Source organism: Amphiura filiformis, chromosome 7 (assembly GCF_039555335.1).
Source record: "Amphiura filiformis chromosome 7, Afil_fr2py, whole genome shotgun sequence".
NCBI classification, from domain to species: domain Eukaryota; kingdom Metazoa; phylum Echinodermata; class Ophiuroidea; order Amphilepidida; family Amphiuridae; genus Amphiura; species Amphiura filiformis.
This window is the reverse complement of record NC_092634.1, coordinates 57,802,200-57,820,389: the sequence shown is the minus strand read 5'-3', so window position 1 is coordinate 57,820,389 and position 18,190 is coordinate 57,802,200. Positions and strand designations below refer to the sequence as shown.

Below are 18,190 nucleotides of genomic sequence, written 5' to 3'. Positions count from 1 at the left end.
TTTTATTCCCCAGCTCCAGGGCACCCTTACAAAATTTAAAAAATCTTTTCAACTTCAAGAGAACTAATGTCATAAAAAAAGAGATAATTAGAAATATTATTGGTTTTGTTTGGAAGCAGTGGTTTAAAACTCTGAAAAGTGCCGAAAGTTACCCCATTTTACGGTACCCCAGACTAAAACCCGGGGGCACTTCAATTTGAAATGGATATGGTGTAGGGCTGGCGCTTTTCGCACTAAGGGGCATTCGGTGAGAGCAACATGTAAAAAATATGGGGTCATTGGGTGAGAGCATGATTTTTGGCATTCGGTGAGAGCAAAATGTAAAAAATATGGGGTCATTGGGTGAGAACATGACCTTTTTTTAAACAGTGGAATCTTTGGGTGAGAACCAAAACAGCGCCACAAAAACCTCGAAAATCGAATTTCTAGTTCTAAATGGCTTCAAATTTCTTTATTTTTTCAAAATAAGTGATAAATGAAAGTTGCTGTTCAAATTGAACTTGTAAGGGTCTTTGGGTGACAGATCAAATGGAAAAATAGGGGTCTTGGTGACAGAGCTTGAGCGAAGCATGTGTTCGTAAAAAAATATGGGGTCTTTGGGTGACAGCGATGCTGAAAAAGGGGTCTTAACAGCCCTACATACGCGTCTGACCTCCAAAGTTGGAGTGCCCCGGGACTAAAAATTGTATTGAAATCAGTCTTTTTGAATAAAATAAACATGCTATCTGTGGACATTTTGGTTGACCCCATATTTTTCTTTCCAAAAATTTATGACCTCCCTGTATATTTGGGACCCGCCTTCCAAAGAAAATGATGGCCCTCTAAAATTATCTTTATGAATTTTTATGGGGAAAAATAAATTGTGATAATCGGGTGACACCCCTTGTAAATGTCATTATAATCATATTTGGTAAAATATGATACTGAGAAGAGAAGCAAAACATGGGGCTTGTCCGGGAATTGAACCGGGACCTCTCGCACCCTAAGCGAGAATCATGCCACTAGACCAACAAGCCGTTGCAGAGGGGCGAAGCAAAATAGCAATATAGCTGTGGTATGAATTTTTGAAATTATTAAAACCAGTTTATCCAATTCTAATGTAATGTAATAGTCAGTTTTATCAATCATAACATTTATATAACTATTTAGCGTTGTTATGTGTGATTTTTGATAGAATAAATTGAGTAAAATCCTGGTAAAACCCAAATTTACATTTCACGTGGCCGGTCATATGATCAATTAATTCACGTGACTGTGTGGGACTTCGGTCCCCTGTATTCTTGTAGATCATTATTGAATGGCGAATCAATTTGGAAATTTATTTTACAAAAGACCACGACAATTAGCAAAAACCCGGATGACAACATACACGGTGAATGAATGAATGACAATGAACGAAACATTGCAAAATTGTTATCTTGATGTGATTGTGCCAATCCAATAACATTTCCGGTCATTGTTGAAAAGAACTAAATCGTTTACTGGATCTGAATATTTCGCACTGCTAGACGTAATAAGACGGTTTTACAGACACAGAAACGCTTGAGAAACGTGTGCGTATTAAAACTTACGGTAAGTACTATCATGGCATTCATGCTACACACTATACCAAGTAATTTAGAGAATAAACGATAGGAATTTTTATTTTGCCTATCCTCTACCGTGTGATAGACGACAGCCAGGTCCAATATTTTGAGTAGTGGATGCCGGCGCAGCCGGCATCCACTACGATAAAAATATTGGACCTGCCTGTCGTCTATCATAGGTAGAGGATAGGCAAAATAAAAATTCCTATCGTTTATTCTCATTCTTAGTCAGTTAAATATTATTTTAATAACTGTAAACAATTTTTTAAAGCAAAAACTAAGTTACCGTCATAAAACCTCCCCTCATTATAAGATGAACGAAACTTGTTGACAACTTTACGTATTCTGTTGCGCGTACTGCTAAGCGCGTTCGGCGTATTCCGCACTAATCTACGCATCCAGCGCGATACATACGCCGCACCTCTACACGCGCGTGTTACGGATTATCAAGACGCATGATGACGTGGGGTCGTCTCACGGCCTGATAGACGGCACCCAAAATCATGCGATTGTCCAATCAGAAATGTGTCTACGAACTAGACCACTCCCACTGACTAAGAATCATCAGTGATCATGTAGCCTAGGTATCCTCGGGGCCGCCAAGATTGGCTCAATTTTGACGTTGTCATTGGTTTTACACGTAACACAAACAAACATGTCTCAAATTATTCCAAAACTGTACGTATGTTATTAAGCACTATTTTATCAGTCTAAAATCCGTTGAGGTTCGCCAGTGAACCTCATTGTAAGTACTGTTTTTTTAATTTTTTTTGTATGAATAACGCACGATATGTTACTATATATACTGAAAATTTCCCCCACGTGTATCAATGAGTTTACGTGGTGTAGTGGCTACGGATCTCGCCGCCCACGCAAAGGGTCCCGAGATCGATTCCCATCCCCGGCGATGACTAAAAATTTTTCTTCTTCTTATTTCTTTGAATTTTAAATTATTTATTTTCATGTGAAAATGTATATATTGCACTGGGAAATATATTTTGGGCATTTTTTTTTTCTGTAATGGGGCCACCCGGCCAATAGAGCTAAGAACGGATCTTGGCTCCGGGAAAAAATAATTGCGTCCATCGTGCAGGCAGTGTTGCCGTCATATTGTCTGTTTTGTTTACGCTTTTGGCTGTTGCCACATTGAATAATGTAGTCCACCATCTGGGTATCCTAGTCCGGCCAGCAAGACTTCAGTCTTTATAGATTTACATAATGACATCTACTGACCTGTACGACGAGTTACAGTTACTGGAACTAGTAGGTATCCCAAGCAAACCTTAGTTAACACATTACATTTGCTATAGTCTGTCCACATAGAAGTACAAAGATAATAGACCTCGGAAACCGGGCTCGGAAACTGGAGGTATGAGAATAATTATTTCAGTGCAATGCTTGATTGCTTCTTTGGTAGCGCCAACTGCTGCGCATGATTTGTGCACCACGCTCTATACACGTCGCGTCGCGCTCGCGTGTGACGCAAAGCATTGACCCCCGGTGCCACAGATTTGATTTGTACTTCTAAGTGGACAGACTGTAGTCAGCGAAATTCGCTTAGACCGGGGCCCAAACACAATGCATATTTACATAGAAATTTGAATTTTTTTCGAGAACAGGTCGGTGAAGGAAACCTGTAGACATTTGTTTTCTATACTTCACTTGACCCAAATATATGATTTGACCGACCTGTTCTTGAAAAAAAATTGAAATTTCTATGTAAATATGTATTGTGTTTGCGCGTTTGGTCCCTGGTATGGTCTAGGCGAATTTCGCTGACTAGCAAATGTGTTAACTAAGGTTTGCCTGGCATACCTATATCATGTAGGTATGCTAGGTGAATTCAAATTTGCCATCAAACTGCATCATTTTATACAATGTATATCAAATTAAAGTCCTTGAGTAAATAAAGCCAAAACTGAAAACCTTTTTGTCATAGCAAACATAACCCATTTTTTCCATTATTTAATATAATTATTTTCACTACCCTGTATTTTCCCAGGGGATGATTGGAAGATGGCAATATTTGTTTCTAATAAAATACTTGCATACAGAGAAAACAATAACCTGGGTATGTTAAAAACTACAAAAAAATGTTACATCCTATATTTCATACACACTCTGTATAATAACATTTTATATATTCTGCACAAAGATTCTGAGGAGTGAGGGCTACGGCCCTTACGAAACAGTTCTGTCAAACTAATGTAGCAGGGTCATCTTAGTTTTATTATGTAATAACATTTTATATGTATTTACATAATTCTGTATCTTTATAGTGTCAGCTTTTTAAATATGTTTACTTCATGTCAATTGGATGTATAGAATAAAAGTTTTGTCCATTTGAACCGGGCATTTGAATCAGAATTGGTGACTTTTCTCTTAATTTGCAAAATGTAACAATTTTGACACCAACTTGAATATGACATACTCGCAAACGCAAAATCAGAATCAACTGAAACGGGCTATATACCATTTAAAATCCACACCACCCCTGTGGAAGATTTTGGAAATTTATATCTTCCACAGGGGAATTAAAGTATGAATTTCAAATGGAATTAACACATTATACAGCTCCATTTGAAACTCATCCTCCCTTCATACGAGGGCTGGTCAATAAGTTCCCGCAACTATGGTGTATCTCCGCTCATGCATGACTTGGATGGCTGTTACTTACGCTAAATTCAAGTTTGTACTTTTGTCTTTCAAAACGAATATGTATTAGCGATGCTGAATGCTTGATTACGTAATGACATTAGCATAAACACAATAGCGTATGGGCACTGCCTGATTTATGGTGAAAAGTAGTCAAGAAAATCTCGCGCCAAATTGAGGTATTGTTACATAATTCTAAATATCTCGAGAATAAAAGTATAGAATCTGGCACGGTTTTTGCAGCTTTATAGACCGATAACATAGGCATGATGCTGGACTCTTTTTAGACATATACAATTTTTATTAAATAAAAGAAATCGTGTTGAATATCTCCAATTTTGAGTAGGCTTGATCACCCATTGTTCTTTACATAAATAAGAGATAGAAAGATTAATCGATGACAAAATTTAACCAATGGTACCTGGTTTGATTGGGTATCTACTGATTATAAAAAAGGGAGGTCCCAGTGGTGAAAACATAAACATTTCTTGCTTCATGAACCCTTAATTTCAAAAGGTCTTGTTTTTGTAATTAAAGTAGCACACCATAGAGAGGCTCTGGATTGAATAAGAAATTTGAATTTCGAAAGGTGTGTTTAATTTTAGCATAAGACTTGGTATAGGGTCAGTCCATATCAAAACAGATTGAGTGTACACCCACCCTCTTGGATTTTGCTCTCCTTTGGCTCAGGGTACCTTTCATGGATCCCTAGGTGAGGTCACAAGAAAAAATTCAAATTCCATTTAGTTTGCGAATGGCGGGCAATCAAAGTTTGGCGACATCGACCAAAATTGGGAATTTAAGAGGTCCAAATGACAAAGTGCTCTCTTTGAGGGGCACTTTCTTCTTAATTGAATCAGTTGTGATCCTCTTTTTGAATGTGGTCACTCACTGGCTGTGTCTGAAATACCTAATGCCAAAAAGATAGATTTCGAATTTCGTTGGGATTTCAGGGGGTCAAAATCAGCACTTTGTACTGTTCAATCAAATTATCTTTGATTTTGAAGGACCCATGATAATGTCACAGTGCACTTATAGGTCCTAATTATGTTCAGAATGGATTAACCATGTGCCAATGTCTATGAGCAATTCAAAAAAAGAGACATTTCTAGACCCCCTACAGAATTTTAGGCCCCCCTAAAGTGGTTCAGCCACAAATGGCACTTAAAATCGGCAAATTTTGACACCTAATAACTTTAGGTGTACACCAGATATGAATTTCTAGTCTTTTGCATCTGAAAGAATGTAGTATAATGTTGCTAGGAACATAAGATTTGTTTTGTATTTTTTGTGTTTTGATACTAAGTTGATGGTCCCAAAAATCCCAATTTTTGACTAATAATGTACAGGTTATGGGTACAAAATGTCAATTTCAACATACCCTTTTTTCTATTTTTGATCATTATCTTATTTATCCTGGTATTACATAGTTAACAACGTCCAATTTTGGTGTCTAATTATGTTTTCTTGCATGAGAAATACAACTACGCAACTTAAAAAACTGTACAAGGAACCAATGACCTCCTTATTACAATATGGACGCTTTTGGCAGACATATTGCAAAAGAGGGTCATCGGTTCCTTGTATAGTTTTTTAATTTGCTTAGTTGTATTTTCATGCAAGAAAACATATATAATTAGACACCAAAATTACCAAAATCAGACGTTGTTAACTATGGTCAGAATTCAAAAAGGTCGTTGACCTATGAACATTTTTCGTCATAGCGCCCTTCTGAAAGGTCTGACACATAACAAACTATACATTTTTGCAATTCTCATGACCATACGAGTAATTTGATATATTACTTGACATAATTGGGAGCATTCTGAAAATTTGACCCCATAACCTGTACTTTGCATGTGCATCGTTGCCAGGAAGTGCATTTTTGACCCCTTAAAAATCCATACAGAGGATTAGAAAGTAGTTTTTTTTTTTTTTTTTACTCAAGAGCAACTTGAAATATCAGGATAAATAATACAAATGGCTATAAAGTGATCAAAAATATAAAAAAATATCATACTAAAATTGGCATTTTGTACCGTATCCTGTATGCATGGCATGTTAGGCAAAAATGACTATTTTTGAAAGCGCCAACTTAATACTAAAACACAAAAAATACAAAACAAATCTTATGTTCCTAGTAACATTAAACTACATTCTTTCAGATGCAAAAGACTAGAAATTCATATCTGGTGTACACCTAAAGTTATTAGGGGTCAAAATTTGCCGATTTTAAGTGCCATTTGTGGCTGAACCACTTTAGGGGTGGCCTAAAATTCTGTAGGGGTCTAGAAATTTCTCTTTTTTTGAATTGCTCATAGACATTGGCATATGTTTAATCCATTCTGAACATAATTAGGACCTATAAGTGCACTGTGACATTATCATAGGTCCTTCAAAATCAAGATAATTTGATTGAACAGTACGAAGTGCTGATTTTGACCCCCTCTGAAATCCCAACGAAATTCCTAAATCTATCTTTTTTGGCATTAGGTATTTCAGACACAGCCAGTGAGTGACCACATTCCAAAAGAGGATCACAACTGATTCAATTAAGAAGAAAGTGCCCCTCAAAGAGAGCACTTTGTCATTTGGACCCCTTAAATTCCCAATTTTGGTCGAGGTCGCCAAACTTTGATTGCCCGCCATTCGCAAACAAAATGGAATTTGAATTTTTTTCTTGTGACCTCACCTAGGGATCCATGAAAGGTACCCTGAGCCAAAGGAGAGCAAAATCCAAGAGGGTGGGTGTACACTCAATCTGTTTTGATATGGACTGACCCTATAGTAATTCACTCACACAGCTACTGTTCCGCAAACCTTGTATTAGTCATATTTTTAGCGCATTTTTGATGAATTTTTACTTTTTTCATACATTTTTGGTACTTTCAATCATGCATACCATCAACGCATGCGCATATTTCTATTTTTGTTGCAACAAATTCTATTGTCCTTACTATGATCTCTAATACCATACCAATAACCATATTTGGTTTTGTTTTATTTTGGAGATAATTTGGATTCTTTCTTCTGCCGTGTGGGCTCTTTTTCGCGATTTTCACACCATTTTTGCTTGTTGTTATAGGCCTATTTCTGCTGAAGTTCAAAGACGGTCCCTTTCCTCATCTGTTGACGGATACATTTCTTCTTTCACAATTATCAATTGAATATACTCAGATTACCTCATACCAAAAATAAGGATTGTAAATTGCTTTGGTCCTTACTTCTGCTTCTTTTTATTACACGTTCCTCAAAGCCAATTCAAATTTCTCGCCAATGTTGACAATTGTCAGTGTACATATAGCAATGACTTTATGCAAATGAGATTACGTAATTAAAGGTACTCTGATACTAATTGTTGTGCGTTTTGAAAGACAAAGGTACAAACTTTATTGATCGTAAGTAACAGTCATCTAAGTCATGCATGAGCGGAGATAAATAATGGTTGCGGGATATTATTGACCAACCCTCGTATGTATGTGGAATATTCAGGTTGAATCTTTCTCAGAGGGTGTATGAAACTCAAATGGAGATGCCTAATGTGCTCATTCCATCACAGGGTGGTGTGGATTTTAAATGGAATAGCCCAATTTAGAGATTAACATATTGATGCTAGAATCACAAAATACTTTTAATGACTTATAACGTAGTACTTTGTAAGATTTTTTAACAAAATGGAATATTTCCTTTTTGTAAGATTTTGTGGTCTATTAATAAATTTTTAAAAAATCTTATGTGGTCTTTTGTAGGATTTTGTAAGATTTGTGTGTTTAGTAAGTATTCAAGCTAAATAATTAAGATATATTTGTATGTGTGTCTTGCAGAGAGTATGTATACTGGGTAGTGTTAGTGTTAATTCATTATTGCTTTAATTTATGAAGTTAACTAACTATGTTACAAAAATGTGTGTTTTTACAGGCCATTGTGTATACACATACAGGGTAAACAGATTGATGAGTGGGAGATCTAATCTATAAAGACATAAGAAATCATGGATTGGACACCATACCAATTCTTCCTTGCGGCACTCATGCTGGTCACAGGTTCTATTAACACACTTAGCACAAAGTAAGTACCGACTCTCAGAATTAAATAATTAATATTATAGGCCTAAATTGTTGCACCAATGGGCTATTCCATTTAAAATCCACACTACCCCTGTGGAAGATTTTGGCAATATCTTCCAGAGGGGGAGTATGAATTTCAAATGGAATGAACACATTAGGCAGCTACAATTGAACTCACCCTCCCTCTGTGGAAGATTTAGGTTGAATCTTTCTCAGAGGGTGTATGAAATTCAATTGGAGCTGCCTACATGTAATGTGTTTATTCCATTTGAAGGTCACAGGTGTGGATTTTAAATGGAATAGGCCAATGATTGGAACAACAACTGAATTGATGTGAGTTTATAAAGTGAGCAGAATAAAGTACCAGTTATGTTTTAAAAACAAGATGTTAGACAGATAATATATATATGTGTCATAATTGGAACCAGCAGCCATGAATAGCTGCATCTTTTAGCTTCGAAATTAGGATCTCATTTGTTGAAATCGTTCAAATTGATCCAAAAACCCATGGAAGATGCCATTTCAAAAGTTGCAGCTGCGAAAATTGTCTAGAGCAATGACGTCCCAATAATACAATGAACGCCGATGACAAATTAGCACAAATAACCATGACGTCATTGCTCTAGACAATTTCGGCGCAGGAATTTTGAATATATGTGTTGAGAGCCGGCTGTTTTTATTCGTTTTTATGGTAAATGTGAGGTTGTTTAAAATAAAACCATGTGATTTGTGCTTGATAATTATTTTCTAACATTAAAGACAGTACACTTCCTTTCCCAATGAGAACTACCTGCCAATTGGCCAAAATGAATATTGTGTCCAATTTTGAACCAATCAAGGAGGATATTTAAAATATAAAGATCATCTGCAAATACAAGGTTTGACCTGGGGTTTGACCATAAATAGTTCAAAGCCTAGTAATAATTGGCAATCAAAATGAGCATTTCAAGTTATCAACCAATCAGAAATGCTGTTAGATGACCAGTAATGTCCAGAGAGTTAACAAATATTGTTACTATGGTTACAGATGGGCAGATGTTGGAGAAGCAAAAGGAGCACCCAGATGGGCTGAGTGGGATGCACATGATACAAGGGCCTTCTACCATCCATTCTTTCAGGTGAAATATTTGAGTAGTTTTAATGTTACTAAACTTTTACATTTATGTAATAAATCTATATATTAGTTTTTTTGTCAACTTAATCATTACATGTATGCAACGGAAAAAACACCCTGTACAGACCTTTCAAGTAGGGTCGGTTGGTTGGTTTGGTTTCTGGGCGTAGCAAGTATTTCTAAAAATCACCAAAATCTGTCATTAATTTTAGGTCTTTTTTAGTCAAAATTAATATACTTTTTATCCAAAACAGCAGTTTTACATGCAATTTCTGTAACTGAATCGACTTTTGGCCAAAAACTGGTTGATTTTATATGCATACAGCAAATCTAAAAACAAATTATAAAACCCCAAAAAATATTTATTTATTTACATTATGTACTTTTCTAAACTAGTTTTTGCTTATAATAGCCAAACCATTGGATCAGTGCAACTAGGACCTAGACTATGCCATAGTTGATTTTTGATAAATAAAAATATGTTATTAATCATGATGAATGCATTCAGTTGAACTCGAAATTATACTGATGTTTAATTACATCAAAATACTAGTTTACTTTATGTTTATAAAAAAGTTTATATAATTCATAGACAACCATGTTAAAGGCATGTTAACTGCAGTCCAGAGTAAGTAGTCCACTTGGGAAGCTAACAAACAAAGGGAGTACGGTGACTGAAAAGATCAAATGTGAAAATCTATCAAATGTGCACACATTGATACAAATCAGTGTTTTATGCTTAAATGTAATAGAGTGACTATGCACAATGGGCAAGCGGACTATGGTGAAGTCTACTAGGGACCCTACTCTGGACTTGGAATCAGATTGGGGTTTTTTGTAAGGTCATTAAGTAAGGTAAAAAACACCTTATTATCATGAAAGATCAGACTAGCCACTTTTCAATGTTGAAATGTACTTATTTATTCTACTTACAGTCAGTATGCATGTTTGTTGGAGAGATGTCATGTCTGCTTGTCTTCAAACTTGTCTTTGCCTACAAAAGAAAGAGAAACCAGCGAATGGACATCGGTCCCCAGAGGTTTTCTCCACTTGTCATGCTACCACCTGCTATGTGTGATATGTGTGGTACTTCCCTTATGTATATTGGTAAGTATTGACCTTTTCGGTAAACCCCTTAAACCTTTGCGAGTAGACATTGTTTAGCGAGCATCATTATACTGCATGTGCATTTAAAAGCGGTAAACTGCACAGTAACAACGTGCGCATCAGCGTGACAACATCACGGGTCTACCCTCAAAGGGGTAGGGGATGTACTGTAAAGGTCAAATGAGTAAACCGATCAGTCAATCATGGTTTAATTTGTGACAGCAAACCACAGATCATCGTTTGGCAGGAAAACCCTCCTATGTATCAGTTTCCCCTGAACATGCTTAAAGCAAAACCTACTATGTAACCTCTTGACAGTTTTCTTTTAAACATGTTCAAGGGCCACAAGTACATGTACATATGGGATTTTTCCTACCCAACTATGAAATGGAGGTCAAAAAGTGTCAAAATTACGTGGTCAAGCTGGTCACCATTGAATACAGCCTTGAAACACATCCATCATGCAGGAGGTCAAGCCCCGGGTCAAGCCGGTTGTATATTGACATTGAAAAATTAGATGTTGACATTTGTTGTTTGCAGGTCTTGCATTAACCTACGCATCAAGCTTCCAGATGTTACGAGGTGCCGTAATCATCTTCACCGGTCTGTTGTCGGTAGCATTCCTTGGCAAGAAACTCAAGGTATACGAGTGGCTAGGAATGTTTGTTGTACTCGCTGGGTTGATTATAGTTGGAGTCACAGACCTATTAGAAGACAAGGGGGGACTACCACTTAACAATATCTTAACCGGTAAGTTGAAGCTATACTTCACTATTTAAAGTCAAATTTAACATCTCGGATAATCATCCACATGCTCTGATATGGTAGGTTCTAGGTTGCCTACTTAGACAAAACAGATAATATGCTCTAGGATTTCAGTTCCAGAAACAAGAATTACCTGTGAAAAAAATGTTTTACGAAATGTATAGCCCTATTTGTTTTACACATGTGGACCAATTTATAGCTATGTTTATAGAGTCACAGACCTATTAGAATACAACAAATAAATAAATAAATAAATAAATAAATAAATAGCGTCACACATCATTGCGTTTAGTCACAGTGGTTAAGAAAAGAGGCCGTTTTAAAAGTTGCACCTGAGTCCAAGGCAGTCAGGTATTCTTTAACAAACTCATGAATAGACAGGGCCTACTGTATAGTTTGAGAGTTCACTCCTATGGACTGAGATGCAACTTTTAACACTGTTTAAAACAGTCTCTTTTTGCTGAACCATGAAATGGTATCAGCCTATAACTGTGTATGTTACTAGGTTACTAAGTTACTAGGTCCCTAACTAACCATTTGGTTTGAAATGGACATATCTCTAAATGCCACGAAGGTATGACCCCGTGAGTGGTGTCATATGAAAGAGAAAAACATAAAGAATATAATAAAAATATTTCCAAACGTCAGAGGTCATCCAGGAGTAACAGGGGTCAGAAAAGGTCATTTTAACCAAAAATGCTCAGATTGAGCTTAAATTTAAATGCAACGATCCTTAGGACATTCTAAGCGTGTTTAAGACATTTTAAAATTTATTTAAGGTCATTAAGGGGTCCTAAAGGGGGTCAAGTTGTTCAAAATGCTCCAATTGAGCTGAAATTGAAACGCAATGATCCTTATGACATACTAAACACGTTGCACATATTTTAAAATTCATTTAAGGTCATTCAGGGGTCAAAAGTCAAGTTTTTCAAAATGCTCCGATTGAGCTGAAATTTATATGCAATGATCCTTATGACACGCTAAACATTTTAAAAACATTTTAAGATTCATTTAAGGTCATTAAGGGGTCAAAGGTCAAGTTTTTCAAAATGCTCGATTGAGCTGAAATTTAAAGCATAATGATTCTTATGACATTCTAAACATGTTGCAAATATTTTAAAATTCATTTAAGGTCATTAAGGGGCAATAAAGGGGTCAAAGGTCAAGTATTCAAAATGCTTCAATTGTAGGTATAGGCCTACCACAATATACTGCCGAAGCCACATGGTTCAGCTATGATGCGGTTATCGCTCTAGTTTTACATAAACCATTGTGACTGAATGCAATAGCTTGTGACGCTATAATTTGGTCCATTCCATATGTGTAAAACAAATAAGGCTACCCATACCTTTTGACACATTTGCATTTTGGCAAATATTTTTCGATTTATTTCAAAAAGTATTTAGGGGGAACTTATAATATCAAGAGCTATCTTAAGAGCCACTGAGCCAATACTAGGCTTGTTTGTACTCATTTTAATGCATTTTTCATGCTGATTCCAAATATGGTCATGACAATTTCCAATTCTGACCAATATGAAGTTATGAATTTGTCATTTTGTTCTTTAATAAAGGTGATCTTCTTATCATCATGGCACAAATCATTACAGCAACTCAAATGGTGGTTGAAGAAAAATTTCTTAAACAGTATGACATACCCCCACTGCAAGCTGTCGGATGGGAAGGTACGTATGGTTTCATCCCAGTGTTTAATGCTTTGTGTACTAGCTATGAGCTTCAACATAAATGGTAGCAAGTTTTGAGATATTTTCTCAAAATATCAAGAGCTATCTTAAGAATCACTGAAACAATACTAGGCTTGTAATGGCCTTATACTTAGAGAAAAAAAAAAGGTTGCAAAAATAGCCTCTGTAGTGGATCTAGATCATCTCATATCAGGCCAAAGAAAGCTGATTGTGAGTTTCACATTGCCTGCACGCATCTGAATATAAAGTGATGCTTAGCTCACTATTGACTTTCATTGGCCTAACACAGGCAGTATCATGTTTTAAAGTAAAACGATGAGGCTTAAGGCCTGAAATTGGCTTTTAAGCCCGAGGTTTGCATGTGTAGTAGTACATATCCTGTACCATTGGAAGAATACAATAGCACATAGCATGAATAATCTGCAAAAGAATTTTGAGGTAAACTATTTTACCCTTTATGAGTGACACCCATGGAGTAGAGACTCTTTAACCCCCTGAGCACTACCTGCTGATATAACATTGCCTCTGATTGGTCAATTACATGATATCTTCACTTTAAAAATCAAATTCTTTAAAACTTATGTATAACATAAAATGTCATCCCTTTCATTGCACTCATGCAAAAAGAACATGTAAATGTTTTTTGTAACTGTGACTAATTCCTAATAGAATTACCGACATTTATACAGCGTGATATTGGTAGTCTACAGTGTTTTTATTAATGATAATCATCATGATCATGTAATATATTGATTTCAAGTGAAAGGTCCTATTTTTCTCATAAACATATTGAAATTAGAAGTTCCAACTCAGTGTATTTCCAAAGATATCATCAAAAAACTGCCTAATTAGTCTCAAATGTGGTATACCATATTTGAGACTAATTCGGCAGTTTTTTGATTATTTCTTCGGAAATATACCGATTTGGAACGCCAAATTTCAATATGTTTATGAGAAAATATGAGCTTTCATCTGATATCAAAATCAGCGTTTTGATGAGGTAAAGTGGGGGATGAGATTGTCAATCAGGTTACCCACCAATCACCAATCAGAATGGAGCTTTGCAAATAATTCACCCCAACTTTTTTGCGTGATGAAAATATTCTAACAATGTTGCTGATTGAGCCAATTGATAATGAATACTTCTTGATGACCAATCGGCAGGCAGTTCTCATGGGGTTAATCATCCATGTTTGTTTTTTTGTTGCAGGTGTGTTTGGCTTCTCAGTACTGTCCATTCTCTTAGTGCCATTCTATTTCATACCTGCCGGGGCTTTCACACCAGTACAAATACCAGGGTATCCACTGGAAGATGCTATAGATGCTTTCTACCAGATGCACTTTAATAAGTTTATATTAATAGCTACATTCGGTAAGTCTTGTTCAATTACAAAGCAGGATTCCTTTTGCATGGAGCATATACTTGTCATCAGTATATGCAGAGGGAGGGGTGTATTACTATTACCAATAAAGATTCTGTAGCTATGCCCTAGTTTGCATGGAAAAATTCAAATGATTAAAAATTCAAATGATTAAAAATTCAAATGATTAAAATTATGAATATTCCTCTAATATGGATTCTCACTTTAAATGCCTTACTCTCTTATTTTTATCTCATTGAAACACAGGTACTCTTATCAGCATAGCATTTTTCAACTTTGCTGGAATCAGCGTAACAAGAGAAATGAGCGCCACCACACGGATGGTGTTGGACAGTCTTCGCACACTCACTGTTTGGTTTGTAGCTGTCGGTGTCGGCTGGGAGAATTTCCATCCACTGTTGCTCCTTGGTTTTGCTTTTCTACTTCTAGGTACATTTATATATAACGATGCTGTCTTCGCACCATTTTTGCGAAGAAGTGGTATTTAGCACCCTCATCAGATGAGGAGCGGAACCATTATTAACACCTGTGGCTGGTGATGCCGAACATAAGGGGGCTATAAACTAATGGGATTGAGGCTTTAACTAATTGAATTTATAGTAACAGTGCACTTGGCTGTATGTGTTTAGTTAAACTCCTGAGCACTACCTACTGATCTAACATTGCCTCTGGTTGGTCAATTACGTGATATCTTCACTTTAATCACTAATCAGAATGGGGCTTTGCAAATAATTCGCCCAATTGTTTTTGCGTGGTGAAATTATTCTAACAATGTTGCTGATTGGTCCAATTGATAATAAAAACTTCTCTTTTTGACCAATAGGCAGGTAGTTTTCATGGGGTTAATGTTCAAGATGCTGCATAGCTTCTACATTATAAACAAAGCATCTATTATGTGTTCCAGTTTTGATGACATCTTTGTAACTTTCAAAGAGGTATTAGAGTGGTTTGATGAGACAGGTTCTCTGTTCAATTCCTAGCAAATCAAGGCTGTATTGATTGCAGATCTATTTGCTTCATTGCATTCACACACACGCCTCCTCTGACAGTGAATGGAATTTGTCCAGTGTGACATCACAAGGTGTCGCTGTCAATGATCAAGGGGAATGAGTTGGATATCGCTAATATTGTTTTTGATATATTGGCAAAAACAGTGTTTAAACTCTTTTGTTTTATATTGTTTTTAGACATTGATAAATTGCTCATAACTCGCTAACCAGATGTAGCATTTGTAAACTGCCAGAAAATGAAGTTTTGTTTACAGGGACATCAGATACAATTTTTTAAATTTAAACTCTGTCTCTGAGTATAACAGTACCTATGATAAAGCAACATGATGATTTAGGCAGTCAATGCCTTTGCACATGATTGACTGATTTACCAGTGTATAATCTGCATACTAGTAGTACCAGGGGTTGTAAGCCATTAGATTTGACCATCCCAAAGTGTCTTTAGTTAAATCCCACCTATTGAAGGTTGTAACCTACCAAAATATCCTCCTGAACTTATAATGGTTACTACAATACTGTACATTAGACCACACTGGCACTGAAAATTGTCAGTAAATGTGGTTTCATGAGAATCCGATATGCCGGCCATATTACTCATGAATACAGGGTACATCGGGGCTTCCCAAACTTTTTTCCCACAACCCAAATTTCATAAGAAAAATATGGTGTGACTCACAGCATAATACAAATGCTGTTACTGGTAGGTAGGAATTTGGATAGCGCATGGGCCAATGTCGGCATATTTCATTCCAGTTTAGAGCCATGTACTGCACCTTTGGCACAAGTGTGCTCCCCCAACGATGCGATGCATACCTGCTTAAATTTGACAAGAATATGTACGCCATAAAAGTTTTGCAATAATATTTTTTCCTGCAATTTTAAAAATAACTTTTATTTTGTTTTATGTTTACTTTATAATGGAGAGTACTCAAAGCACAATTTTTTACTCCCGAAACTCATGTATAAACTCACTTTGTGTAAAATTTGTAAACTTCAGATATTTTATCTTTGTATCATAACAAAATGACAAAACTAAAAAGCTCACTTTTGAATTGAGTATCAGTATCGGTATACTTAAAATTTTGTTTCAAAATTTGCTTTAATACATAATATATGTATTTTAAGATAATATTATTTATTTTTCAACTACATAATTAAGTAACTTTGAAACTGTACACATGGATAAACATGGAACATATACTTTTATAGCAAGTGTTTCCTGCCTAAAAAGTGGAAATGAAGGTGCTAAAAACTATACTACCAGATTACTATTAACCCCAACCCCAGGGGAATACTGCTGCCCAGCTACTTTGTAGCTACTCTAACCAGTGCAGTATACAGTACCTGTGTGTGTACTGTACAATGTGTTTCTGATGTGCATACTCTAGAGTACTCTTAAGTACATGTACCAGTGAAGTAGCTAGGCAGCAGTGTGCCTATGGGGTGGCAGTAATATGAATCTGGTAGTACAAGTCATTGATGGTTGTGGTGAAACACAACTCACATATTAGTATAAATGTTAACAGTCCATGAGTGTGATGGTCAAAATATAATCACAGGGTGAAAGATAGATGGTTTTATATAACTCATTCAAAGATTCTTGTCATTTGATTGGTCAATTACTAATGATTATTTTTGCTATTTGTAGCAAAAAGACTATTGCACTCAGTGTGAGTGCAATAGTTCATTTTCCACTGCACTCACGCACAGCTACTATGGCAATGCTGACAAACTTGACAAGCTCACGGTGACCTGCCAATTATAGGTGTGGGAGTTGCTTCAGAAAAATAGGTTTTTTTTGTTCTCCTTTTTATTTTGTTCATGTACACTGAGCAATGTACGCCAGCATGTGTGACTGTGTATGTGTAACGTTAGTATTTTAATTATTGTAACTAAGGTAGTGCGTTGTAGTTTGAAATATGCAATACACAATCGCGATGCGATTGGATCGTGTACAGCTGTTGAAAGCTTTGTTCATTCAAATGAAATTTCTAGTATAAATAATATGGACGTAACACAAGGAAATGAAAAGTTTACAACTTGATCTCTGTCTGTGAGAAAATGACTCGGATGAGATCAATGCCAGTTGTACAGGGTGTCCCAGAATGATTTGTACCGTGTTTGCAAAAATAAGTAAAAATAGAAGACGGGCAGTGTATCTATTTTTGATACCAGCATTATAATGTTGGACATGTCTCCTACTTATTCTGTTAATTTCAGCACGCTACCTTTATTTGTTTTGGCGTGTCATGCAATAATGTAAAATCGATGAAAAACGACTCGCATACCTTTGAAAAATGGCACGATACGATTAAATGAAGAACGTGGGATATTTTGCACAGCATTTCGACGACAACTACTGTTGGGGTTGCGCCTTAAAGCTTGCCGGACAACTGCAATGTTCGCTGTAGTTCTTACAGTCTTACGAGCACCTGAAACTTCACTCTGCCGATTCCTGACAGTTCCGTGCTCGTCAACCTTCTTATACTCTATCGTCTAATGAATCTTCTTTGCGTCTCAACATAGCTGCCGGTTTGCCAGTAAGTTTTTGAAAGAAATCCACGCTGCTGTACAGTAAATTGAGGGGCCGTCTTTTCTGTATCACAACCAGTTCGATCTCTGCAAGCATTTCAAATGACATGGACCTCACACCACAATAACTATATTTAAAACTACCGCCAAAGAGAGAATAGGATTAGGCCACAAATCCTTAATTCCAAATAATGATTGCTTCGTAACGTCATAAATAATAGATAGATATCGGCTATTTAGTGAAAATATGAACAGGGCACAACTAAA

General features: G+C 36.2%; 1 protein-coding gene and 1 non-coding gene across 3 annotated transcripts; one reads left to right on the top strand and one right to left on the bottom strand.

Annotated features, from left to right (window-relative positions):
• Positions 1–945: 945 nt before the first annotated feature.
• Positions 946–1,016, bottom strand: Trnap-agg (transfer RNA proline (anticodon AGG)). Its single transcript has one exon. It is a non-coding gene; the product is annotated as a tRNA-Pro (tRNA).
• Positions 1,017–1,310: 294 nt separating this feature from the next.
• LOC140157385 (solute carrier family 35 member F6-like) lies at positions 1,311–17,479 on the top strand. 2 transcript variants are annotated; one of them, XM_072180566.1, is made up of 8 exons: positions 1,311–1,553; positions 8,160–8,309; positions 9,336–9,426; positions 10,358–10,529; positions 11,070–11,279; positions 12,868–12,978; positions 14,210–14,371; positions 14,628–17,479. In XM_072180566.1, exons 2-8 carry the CDS (start codon positions 8,233–8,235, stop codon positions 14,867–14,869), a joined length of 1,065 nt encoding a protein of 354 aa, XP_072036667.1. In that variant the 5' UTR covers positions 1,311–1,553; positions 8,160–8,232; the 3' UTR covers positions 14,870–17,479. The 2 variants fall into 2 exon arrangements, with proteins under 2 accessions (XP_072036667.1, XP_072036666.1); XM_072180565.1 differs by having other exon boundaries at positions 1,311–1,572.
• Positions 17,480–18,190: the final 711 nt, after the last annotated feature.

Bases quoted from the DNA above. Each gene is read 5' to 3' on its own strand.
- LOC140157385 (XM_072180566.1), top strand. From the start codon at position 8,233: ATGGATTGGACACCATACCAATTCTTCCTTGCGGCACTCATGCTGGTC. The intron at 11,280-12,867 runs GTAAGTTGAAGC...TCTTTAATAAAG, and splicing joins ACTTAACAATATCTTAACCG to GTGATCTTCTTATCATCATG. The intron at 14,372-14,627 runs GTAAGTCTTGTT...ATTGAAACACAG, and splicing joins TATATTAATAGCTACATTCG to GTACTCTTATCAGCATAGCA.